Raw genomic sequence first — 12327 nt, forward strand, 5'->3', positions numbered from 1 at the left:
TATCCTGAATAATGATAGAAAATCATGGTAATAAAATTTTGTATGTATCTAACTCCAGAACCAAAATACCCAGTACCATCTCTCTCATCCTTGCAGTGACCTGGTAAGAATTGGCAGGAGCAGAATACCATCCCTTTACCACTAAGAAGCCAAGCCCCAGATAGGTTAGGTGGGTTTACACTATGGGCGCCCAGACAAGGATGACAATACTGGTTTCTGTGCACTGCATTGGCCCTTCATTCCTAAGTGGATTCTCTTAGCAAGTGGAACCTTAACCAACAATCTCCGAAATACAATAGTCTCTACTTCCTTCATTTCAGCAGATGACTGCATGGCCCACAGGCAGGTAGTGATTAAAAAGCCCCAAGGACCACAAAGCAGAGCTTGAATTCTGACTCACCTTCAGCATATACTCTATCAGGTCTGGCTTGCAAAAATTATACTTTTGGGACTGGTTTAATCAGATGAGGCCAGGCATGGTCTCAAGTGATATTAAAGCAGAGCCAAAAGCATAATTATATGATACATGCCTATAATCCCAACACTCTGGGAAGCTGCGGCAGGAGGATTCCAAGTTCAAGTCTACCCCAGGGAATTAGCAACTTAGCAAGACCCTGTGTCAAAAAAAAAAAAAAAAAAAGGCTGAGATGTACATAGCTCAGTGCAGAGGCTGTGGGTTCAATCCACAGTAACCCCTACCCCAATCACATGATTCCTTTATTTTTATTTTCAGAGTGAAATCTTGATCTTTTTATTTTAAAAAATTTTAATGACATTATTAGTTTTTAAAAGTGTAGAAGGGGGAGTACATATATACTTGATAATAGAAATAATTGTGATTAAGAATTAGGCTCAAGAAAGCTGATTCCTTGTGGTTCTATAGGAGAGATGTCCATGCTTCAGCTGTTTGTCTTAGCCAGGTTAGAAAAGTGTAATCACTCTGACCATGCTCTGAAATATTCATTTACATTGTGTTCAAGTGTAGTTTGGTCACTTTTCAAATGATCGCTGAAGAAAAGTTGACTAATCAGAGAGATAGAAGAACAGTTCACACAGTCCATTTAAATTCTTTCAAAGTATTTACCATATGTAATTTAAAGTTAGGAAGCTTTTAAGTTCTTGTTATTAATTGCTGACATTTGAAGGAAAATAATTATCCAGGTGCATCAGTTTCAAGTGAGAATTATAACTTTACACTTGTATAACATCTGAAGGGGAGCCATTTCTCTCCATTGTGTTTTATGATTGTTGTAGAAGCAGAGGTAAGTTGGCCCCTGAGCAGACAGACAATTCTTCCATATTTTAGGTAATCCTTTTTGTTAAGTTTCTCAGTACCCCTCATTTCACTGAAACCCAAACATGAATTAATATTGCCCTTCTTTTAGAACTCATCTTTATTATCATTATAACCTGTCAGTTCTTTCACCTGACATTTTGAATCTAGGTGGTGGTTGAGGTAGACATGCTACTAGCATTGGATGTTGGGTAGAGTCGTTGTGTAGCTGTGTGCTTTCACGGTCACCACCCTCTTGGTGTCACTAACCAGGAATCCAGTTCTAGGACTGACACCCAGTTCTCTGTACTTTTTACTCCATTTTTTTTCTCTCATTGAGTTTATTGGTACATTTTGGCATACAGTGCAGTCACATTCATCATTGGGAACTTGTACCTTTACATGATGTATCTTGGTTCTTATTTTTTTCCTCATTCCCCTGCTCTCCCTTTAACCCCTCCACCCCTCCCTATTTACAGAGACTTTGTTTCCCTTTTTACTCCATTTTAAGAACACAGGGAGAAAGAGGATTTATCCCCATAGCATTGGGATAATATTTTTATGGGAGTCCAAAAGGCTGAGCTGTGTCAATAACCATTAAATACAATCTTTATGGGGTTGGAGAAGAGTTTTAGCACTTGATTTCCTTATAACTGCCTCATCTGGCCTTCCTTGTTGTTGATACTTGATGATTTTCTGCTTTAGCATCACAGAGGCTCAGAGATTAGTGATCTGGTTATTTCATCTACAACACTATATAGGGAGGTGAAGTTGACTAGTTCAGCATCTCCTAGCAAGTTAGTGCCTAACAGAATTGACTGGAACCTAGACCCCTGAATTTTTCTCCAGCCACCCTTCTGTCACACCACTGTGCCTCCTCACTGGCTCCACCAGCCAAATGCGCCTAGATAGGAGACACGCTTGTGCCCTTTTTTAAGAGTACAAGTGGTTTTGTTTGTAATTGTGTAAGGGATCGCTAAAATTTTGTGAGTAGTTCAGAGACAAAGTTTAATATTTTAATTACTCTAGCTGCTGGCCCTGGTTGCACCCTGTAACATTTTCCTTTGCTCTTTTCTGCTTTAATTCTCTAGTTTTTCTGTATATGAGTATAAGAAAAGCAATAGTGGATATCACAGTGTTGCCCATTTGTTTAGAACTTGATAATTTAAAGATACAATTTTGAAGTTTGAATTCATATAATAATCATCATGTGGCATACAACTTTGCTGGATTTTTTACACATTCATATTTGTGGGTGCCTAACACTTGAGAGTGTCCCTGGTACTTTCCCAGGCAGAATCCTCCTGTCCCCCTAGATAACGTCTAGTGACTTAGGGTTAGGGTTAGGAGAGTAGCATTACTGGTTATTTCAAATAATTGGAATCATGTCTTTTGTGACCCATCCATGTTATGAATTATTTATTATTGTAGCTATGTAGTATCCCTTTTATGATTATATTTACTCTTCCATTATGCTGATGATAGACATTTGTTTCTAGACTTTGGCAATTATGAATAAAAATATATTCTTGTACAAATCATGTGGTGGACATATATGGGGGTGTCTTCCTAATAATTAGTATATAAAAATTACACTACTCCAAAGCAGTTCTGCATACTTTATTTCATCTGGAACTCAGCATGACCCCATGAGATAGGTAAAATAAACAGTAGTGTTTCCATTTATTTTTGAGGAAGATTAGTTGTAAAATGATCAGGTGGCTTGCTCAGGGTCCCTGAGAAACTAACAGAGCTAAGGTTATGGCTCTGTTTTTCACACTAGCCTGGAGGATTTCTCTACTGTACTCTCTGCCTTTGGTGCATGAAATAATCTACCAGTAACATTAATGAAACCCATATTTATGCCATTTTGTGTAAACTTTCGTCTTAAAGCTTTTTAATACATTTGAATCACCTGCTAGTGTTGGAACCAGATTGATGGAAGCTGTGTGTTTTTAATCTGGGCCTTGATAAGGGTCTCAGCACAAGCCCATTGTTGGGTTTTAGTCTTCTGGTGGGATAAGACTGGCGGCTCCTACATAGAACTTATTGATTCCACTCCTTTGCATGTGGCAGGATTGTATTTCATTGTACTTAAAAAGTAGTTGTTTATTCATTTCATAAAGATCTCCAGGTAAGGAGTCTCTTTGTGTTAACTCCAGGTAAATGATGGTTTGAGGAAGAAAAAGTGTCACGGAAGTGTCTTTTCTGTTTATTCTCTACCTTTTCAGCACATTTCAGAGGGAAAGAATTAGAGAAAAGAGGAGAGTTGACTCGTGACCCTTTCTGCTGCATTCAGAGAATCTTTTCCTTTTATTGAGAAAGCAGGCCAATCCTTGAATTCTGTCTGTAGCCTCCCTGTCACTGCATAGCCTGGAAATTACTAGCAGTTAAAAACTCTGATGAGGAGGAGCGATATGTGTAAGAGATCAGCCTGGCCTGGAGTTGTAAGACGGATAATGGATGGCAGCCCAGCTTTTACCCATAATTTGCTTACACAGAAACGGGAAGCAGATCTGTCAGGGAAATCAGCTGCAGATGTTTAGCACTTGATGGAAATGCAGTGCTTTTTCTTATGCTGCTCCTCTCATCCTAGGAAGGCAGCCTTGTGTTGGGGATGTGCCATTTATGATTAATTATATACCATGCTCGTACTGTGCACACAGTGCTATCCTTGTTTTCCCTTTAATTGTACTATGAAAAGGGTTTTGAAGGTTGGGAGGGAATAAGAATTGGAGCTTTTAGAGGCTGAATGCCACAAAATATTAAGGATTTTCTAGATTCATCAATAACTACCTGTTATATTTCAGGCTACCAAGGTGAACAATTAGTGACTTGTACCACTGACCCTGTGGTGTTTGTCATTTGGGAGGTTCTGGTCATTTGTGGCCACATAGAAGTTTATGGCAGCGGACAGCTCTTTTTACCCCAACTAGGTCTTTTCTGGGTGGGGTAGGGGAGTAGAGATGGGGTTGGGGGAATTAAGCCCAGGTTCTCATGCAGGCCTAGAGTTACATCTCCAGTCCTTACCCTGACTGGAAAAATCTTATCCATTAGCCATGTTCCTGATATAAGGAGAATCATGTAGTAGTTAATGATAATGAGGAGAGGCAATGTACAGAATAAAAATTATTTTTAGTAGTAATAATAATCAGGAGAACCATAAAGATTAATTTGAGAATCTAGGGTAGAGCAGTTTATTTAACTTTTAGATATAAACCATGTGCAATTGTATGTATTTCTTATTCATTTATCTGTAATTGGCCCTCAGATACCTTTATTAATAATCACCTGGAGTAAATAGAATTAATGATACGGAAGTTGTATCACAGTTCTAGTCCAGATTGTCTGCTCCTGTTGTCAGGATTTCCTCTTATAGTATTGATTCCCAGCCCTGTTCCCGGTCCCGTTTGAGGTTAAAAAAATGGACTATGGATGTCCTTAACAGAAGATAAATTCCTTAATCATTCCGTCAAAATAGAGGTCAGTGAATAGTGAGAGAAAGAGCGCAGGGGAGAGGTTGAATCAACAAGCCATTGTGGTCATGTCCATGGTGTTGATGAAGGCAGTGTCCACTTAGACAGGAATGGCCTTTGCTGTCACCATCATGTTACCTGTGTGTGAGTTTGGAAAGACAGGCAGAAGGATGCTGAGACAGCCCTGCCCCACATTTCACCACCCCCTTTATAATTCTCACTCCACTGGGCTTGTCCCTTTCAACATTTGTGGACATGATGTTACCAGGAAATCACTTCATTTTAGAATGGAACTATATCGGTCAGAGTTCTTAACATACAGTGGCCATATGCCTTGAAGTTTGAAAAGACTCCTTGCCATTATCTCTTAGAGGAAAAGTTTAGGAAAAGTGTTTACATAATTTTCAGGGCATTCATTATCTTTTAAAAGTCTGAATTCATCCTAGATCCCTGTAGACTTGGCTTCAGGGTGTTTGCTTTTCTCTGTCTTTTAGAAGATCCAGGTCTAGAACACTGGTGCTCAACAGAAGTTTTCTCATTGGCCTGCTTTCAGTTTCTAATACAAATGGAAAGATTTCCATAAAAGAGATTAAACAACCTCGCAAGCTCACTATTTATTGTGTTTCACATTTCTCATAAGATGTCCTGCTTTTACTTCTTTTGTCCTCAGCGAGATTCAGGAATACTAATTATAATCTTCATTCTTATGCTCCTTTCAAAAGGATCCAAGGCATATTGGCTTGGGGTGCTTGATTAGTTTCTTAACCTTAACATGCCAGCTTATTCTCTGTGGAATCACAAATGAAATACTGTCCACTCTGCTGATGTGGAACCCTTCTCAAAGTTACCAACTTAACAAGCCCTGTCATTTCTTCCCTTTTCAGAAGAACTTTCTCTGGTGACTAGTTAGCCTGGAATGTTAAACCTCAGAATTGATCCTTTTGTCCAGAGCCAGAGGAAGGAGAATATGACAAGGCGATGTTTCTTTGGACCATTTACAGTTAGGCTTTGCTAAGGAGGCCTTCCTAGGTTCTCTCTTGGCAATGCTAGCAGACTGGTCCTCCATCAAAAGAGGCAAAAATGAGCCAGGTGTGGTGGCGCATGCCTGTAATCCCAGTACTCGGGAGGGTGAGGCAGGAGAATCGCTGTGAGTTCCAGACCAGCCTGGGCTACATAGTGAGTTCCAGGTCAGTCTCAACTACATAGTGTGACCCTGTCTCAAAACAAAACAAAAGAGGCAAAAATGTTATTTAGTATCATGACTTGACTTTCTATTCGCAGTTTCTGGCTCCCAAAGAAAATCCAGATAAAGACACAGCAGCTGTATTGGAAGAAGGTGGTGATGTGGATGACTTAGTAAGTACTTTTAATGTATATCAGGTACTCTAAAGACCCATGCAGCCACAAAAGCTGCTTATCATGGGCTTGTTTCTTATTTGTGTTTTAATTTCTAACACACCAGAAGCTCCTTACACTATTATTTATTGCCATTATAAATTTAACCAGACAGGTAATTTTGTAATGGAAATCCTTGTGTTCTGTGGTTTCAGCTACATTGTTCATTCAGATTAATCCTCATGGTTCTAGGGCTAAATGGAGCTAGGAAGGCTAATAGCAAAATATTATAATTTACAAAAACTGCTCTTAACCAAAAATAAGCAATACATCATGCAATTTGTGTGGGTTGGCAAATAAAAACAGCTTTTAAAAAGCTAGTTTCTTAAGTGTTCTCATTTAATATAAACAAACTAGACTGATAGGCATTTGAGGATTTCTGGTTATAATGATATACCATGTGTAAGTGCCTGGGAAACTGTGAATGTTGGCTTTTCCATCCATCTTTCTGTTTGGGAACTTCTTGCCTTTAAGCCTGATAATTGTGCCGCAAAAACTATATGCTATGCTTTTATCCTTTTTATAGAGAAGTTCTTAGTACTGAAATAAGGAAATATTTGGTATTTAATTCCTAAAATAGTTAGCAGTGAGTAGTGTGCAAGTCTATACATACTTGCTTTTCAGCATACTCTCTCATCAGAGCAGCAGTGGTCTGCAGATGCCTGGGTTCCTTTCTAAATATGTTCTTGTTTGCAGCTGGACATGATGTAGGCCGTGGACAAGTGTCGAACCAGAGTTGCTGTGACCTTGGTGCTGGGAACTCCGATAGAACAACCTGAAGGAGGCTGCCCCGGAAACCAGAAGCTTTGGAGATCATTCCAGAAAGTTGGAAGTGAATCACCCTGAGTCTCTGGGAAGTGAACACACATGTTTAGACCCTGTACAAGTTTATAAAGTTATTGTTATTTTCTGATTGGCATGTTATTTCTTTTTGGTCTTATTCTTCTTTATATATTATAAACATGCTTTGAAATTTCTAGAAAATAGATTTCACCCTGAGCTGCTGTATTGGTGAGGATCAAAGCCCTTGTGAATTGTTTAGTGTCTTATCTGGAGCCATAGTGTAGTCATTGGTGAGTTTTCCTACCCCTCCCCAGGAGCCCTTTGTCTGATCCTCCCACGACAATTCCAGTTTATGTTGATGGAGCAATAATGTTTATTTTCTACCGACAGGTGGCCAAGTTAGGAAAATCATGGGTAAGGTTGACCCATTTCTCTTTTTAGTTAAGTCTTTTAATCATCACATTACCTTTGTCTGTATACAGGTGATTTTCTTTCACCAAAGTAGGAAGGAGGACAGTTTCCCAGCATAAGCACTTTAAGCAGGGAGTAGTGGTAATGTTTTAATGAAGAAAAGTTCCTCTATTGGCATAACCTCTACCATACCAGTGTACCTTGGAGAAAACCTAAAAACAGAAATTCACTACTAGTGATTAAGATTATAAATCATTCTACTATTCTCTATATACAGACCTCAGAAAGTTTGGTAATATTAAACACTTCTTCCTTAATTTTTCAGTCTTTCCCATTGCTACCTAAGTTAGATTTCATATCTCTCTTGATAATGTTTGCATTCCAAAAATGAGAAAACAGTAAAGCCCTTATTTTCTTTTTTCCTGTTCTTAAAATTCTTGATGCCCAATCACCTGGATCCTCAGCATCCCAATAAATGGTCGCAGAGACTTGACTTCATCTTACAAATGGCATGTTAAAGAGGTTAAAGGCATAAATAATCCATTCCTCTGTGAATTGCTGTTGACTATCTTAAACACACACACACACACACACACACACACACACACACACACACACACAAGCTTTCAGTGTGGGCAGGAGAGAGAAGACTGGGCTATCCAGAGTCCAGGCTTGAGTTACTGCGTGGCCTCTGTGAGGATGCTGCACCTCTCCAGCAGTGTCATAGGCTTATTATTTGACATAGCACAGCCTCAAGTACCCTGTAGACCCTTAAGATGCTTTCTACCAATTAGCTGGTTTTATGAATGCTACAAATAGAAAGTATAGGCAGGACATACAGACTTTGTAAATAGTCTGCTTTCTTCAATATCTTTATTTCTTTCTTCTTCCTCTTAGAACTTTGAGTCTTCCAGAACTGAGTTTCATAATTTTACCTATTGCTATTAGACTTACATTTTCTTATCTAGTTATTATGTAAAAAATTATATAGAGTCTCCGTGTGATCCAAGAAAGTGGCTTAGGACTACCAGGGAATCATCCTGGCCTAGTTAAATTAATATTTCTCTTTCATTCAAATATGCTTCTGTGGATTATTGATTATATGGTCACTCTTAAGTTTTGAATATATTGTAAGTATTGCACCTGGGACCCAAGGAATGGCTATGTGCTACCAGGCCCCTCTCTTTGTAACTCTCTGTAGAGCTAAATGCACAAGGATCAAAGAGCAAAACAATCAGCATACTCCTCTCATATTAGCCTGTTGTAAAGATCTTTGGAGCAGCTAGGTTGTAGCTTATGGCTTAGATTTTGAGTCTGCCTCCTACATCCAGACCTTACCACCAACAATCTACCAAGCCTGAGACAGCAAAGGCTTCTTACTGAGCCTACTCAGAAGGAATAGACCCTGGCTTCTTGCCTGGCTGGAAACATGGGGCAGAAGTAGAAATGTATATAGTGTTTGACACACATATAACCTAATCTGGCCCAATCACCAGTCATATCTGTATGTTCTTGTAGCAGGTGGGGAATATTAGGAGGTGCTGGGGAAAGGGGTTTCCCCTAGCTCACACTTCACCTCCGTGTAAGTATGTCTACCTAATCAAAAGAAGTTACTAATCCCTGCTTAATGTTGGCTTCATGCAGTCATTTTGGAAAGGAAAGAAATGCTCCTTTTCTCCATCTAAACATCATCCAAGGCTGGACTTCCTTTAGAGAGGTATAATGGCATAGTGTTTCAACGCATCACCTGGATGTTAGTTAGATATTTCAGCCTTTAATAAATCCCACTGTCAGTAGCACTTAACAAGCTGCCTGGTCTTATCAAGTCCCTTAACCTCTGTAAGCAACAAAATAATGAAATCTCTTGCATTCTGTCTGTGAATACAGTGGCTTAGGAGAAGACAGAATCTTCTCAAAGGTGATTCACAGATGGGTTTTCAGGAGCTGCTTGGATAATGGGAACAGGTGCTGCCTGGAATGTAAAGGAAGCAGCCCTAGACACATGTCCCATCCTCAGTTCACATTGCACATTTCCCAGACCCACCTGCCTTGCACTGCAGCACTATAGGGCAGTTAAGGGTACTGATCAGGGCTCTGGCAAACCTGAAATAGGGTGTTAGCATGGGTGAGTGTCTAGATTTCCCAGAGCCTTTCCCTGTTACCTTTTCAGTATGCTGGAGATTGTAACCATCCTCACAGGGTTATCATTAATATTAATGAGTGCATATTTGTAACAACATAGTTTGTTGGTAGACCAGGATGGGAAGGAAAGCTTAATTTGCAGCAGAATTCCTCCATAAGAATGGGTCTGGATTGTTGCTTAAATACTTTTGACTACTTGGAAGGTGGGGAGGTGGCAGAGTAGGGAGAGTCGTGTGGAAGGAAAGACAGCAGGAGAAACAAAGTGGCCCCATTGTTGGTCTGGCTGGTTTCCACCCTTGAGTTGAAGATTATATCATAAATGACGGCAGAGCTGAAGGTGGGTGAAGAGAAAGAAGAGTGATGGGATAGTGACAGGGGAGAACATCTTTAAGGAGCTCAGAAGCCCAGATGTTGACCGACATTCTATTCTTTGTTTTGTTTTTTGTTTTTGTACCAGGAATTAAACTCAGGTCCTTGCACTTGTGAAGCAAGTGCCAGAAGCACTGAGCTAGATCCCGGGCCCAACACTCTATTCTTAATTTGTCCAGGATGAAATGTGAATCTTCCTCTCCCCACTGAATATTCAGCACAATGTCCATTTCTTGACAGTTTGTTTGGAGTTGGTTATTTTAGAGGATATGTATCAGTACTGGGAATTGAGACCTATTTCAAGGTGGACAAGAGTAGAAACAGGCTGCAAAGGGGAGTCCAGCGATCTCTGTGTTATGTGGATACTTTGCTGTTTGAATCTGAAATTGATCAAGGGTATTTGAACTCTGCTTTTCTGTAGAAGCCCCTGTGCTTCCTTCTATAGCCGGAATCCAGTGTCTGTCTAACTCGTCTTTCACTAAAAAAAAAAAATGAACCCTGTGAAAGAAACTGCAGATAACAGCGCAGCCAGTGAAGCACAAAAGGTAGCATGTGTGGGACATTTGTCCTTGCTCAGAATTTTAAAATTGCATTCCAGGCTATTGATTTGAATTTGATTCATTGAGCACAAACTGGGGCAAGATAAAATACTCTCCTAAATCACACACATATTCCATGTGGCCATATTGGTTTTGTTATATATTTCAAGGAATCTGGATCTGTCATTAATGCTAAGATTACCTTACCAAGGGATCTCTTCTGATAATTTTGAAACAGATTTCCTTCTGCCTTCCCACTAGTGTTAGAAATAGTCTTCTTGCCTAGAAGCAGAGGGATAGACTTAGTGAATCCCTGGCAAATCTAGATAATCTTAATACTGTATGCATTGTTTTACTCTCTTTCTGCCCTCTGAAGTATAAAAGGTTGCGAAACGTTCTATTTCTTACCAGTTTGCATTTACAGAAGTTGGTAAAAGGTGGAAGAAAGAGGCAGTCAGGTGATATTTTTGAAGCCAGATGGTACAGTTCCTAACCCTACCTAGGGAATATCAAAGAGCATTGGAAAAACTCAGCAGTCTGTTCTGTTTCTCCAGCGTTAATAGCATCCACAAACCATCTACATCAAAGCAGAGTTCCTGTATCCTGCGTCCCAGTGCTTGCCAGATGAGAAAAGTGGGGTTTGCCACCACTCTGAGGTTTGGAAATGTATTCACCTCAGGGAAAATTGGAGTTTGTCTTGGGCCAGATGGAAAGTTGGAAGGATGAGATCTGTGCAGTTACTAAAAGACCAGTCCATTCTTGGTGGTGGTTTTTTGTTTTGTTTGTTTATTTGTTTGTTTTTGAGACAGGGTCTCACTATGTAGTTGAGACTGACCTGGAACTCACTATGTAGCCCAGGCTGGTCTGGAACTCACAGCGATCCTCCTGCCTCAGCCTCCTGTGTGCTGAGATAACAGGCGTGAACCACCATGCCCGGCTTCACTCTTGGCTTTTTAAACATTTACATCAAGTGGACAGAACTGAGACAGATGTCTCCCCTGCCTCTCTCTGAGGAGGATGGGGAATGGGGACTGGGGGATTCTGGCTTTTGGGAACATTCCACTTGCAGGTCATCCAGAGCTGATAGGAGGTAGAGAAATAAAATGATTAGAGTCTTGTTATTCTTCAAAGTAATCTTGGGAGTCAAGAGACTCATTTTATTTATCCTTTTAGAACAACCCATATGCATTGTTTTGATCATTATTTATGAGGTTTGACCAGAGGTGACATGCAGTTTTCAAATATCAAATATATTCTCATAACTTGGAAACCACTGCAGTTAACCAAAAGGATGTATCATAGGTCCCAAGGACAATTTGAAAGAAAGTTTTACTCAACAGCAGCATAAATATGCCTAGAGTAGGAATGACCTAAGTTTCCATTTCAAAGCGTTGTTATTCTTTAATAGAAGGAGGGTCTAGGGCTTGTGTTTATTTAAGCAGTTCTGTTAACTTGAGTCCCAGAGATGAAGGCTCACCCTCCCATCTCTCTCTATTTGCATGAGTAAACAGGAGGCAGTGTGAAGGACAGCGTGACTTTTGGAAAACCCAGAACCCTAATAGGTCCAGTAGTCTGTTTCATTAATTATGTTAAGATTAAGGCATTTATGCTGAAGGTTGCAATTTTTTAAATTTTCTGCATGAAATTCATATGTTACTTAGAAAAATTCTATTGTTTGTGTTGTTCCAAAAATGGAACAATAGGCAAAATGGTTTAAAAAGCTGGTGGCTTTTAAATTTAAATTTAAATTTGCATCCTGACTTTTCAAAAGTTAAAATGCTACAGAACATGTTCTTAGAAGGAATGAAATAAAGTGGCTACTTTCTGTTCTCAATGGTGTCATGGCATGACTGTGATGTTTGCAGTCAGAGACCAGCCAGCCAGGGGAGCTTTGGTTTAAATAATAGGAATGCCAGCTAACATTGCTGTAAATAAGGCC

At 39.7% G+C, this 12327-nt stretch overlaps 1 protein-coding gene across 5 annotated transcripts in view; it reads left to right on the forward strand.

The window, feature by feature from the left end:
- The window catches only part of Tmem169 (transmembrane protein 169), a 124995-nt gene extending 113790 nt beyond the window's left edge, over nucleotides 1–11205 (forward strand). For all 5 annotated transcript variants that reach the window (XM_033764611.1, XM_033764609.1, XM_033764610.1 and 2 more), the window contains 2 exons: nucleotides 6031–6105; nucleotides 6841–11205. In XM_033764611.1, the coding sequence (XP_033620502.1) occupies nucleotides 6031–6105; nucleotides 6841–6855 (90 nt within the window). In that variant the 3' untranslated portion in view covers nucleotides 6856–11205. The remainder of the gene's footprint in view (nucleotides 1–6030; nucleotides 6106–6840) is intronic.
- The last annotated feature ends 1122 nt before the right edge of the window (nucleotides 11206–12327 follow it).

The sequence above is a fragment of the Fukomys damarensis genome, unplaced genomic scaffold, assembly GCF_012274545.1.
Source record: "Fukomys damarensis isolate Sample0158 unplaced genomic scaffold, DMR_v1.0_HiC HiC_scaffold_16, whole genome shotgun sequence".
NCBI classification, from domain to species: Eukaryota; Metazoa; Chordata; class Mammalia; order Rodentia; family Bathyergidae; genus Fukomys; species Fukomys damarensis.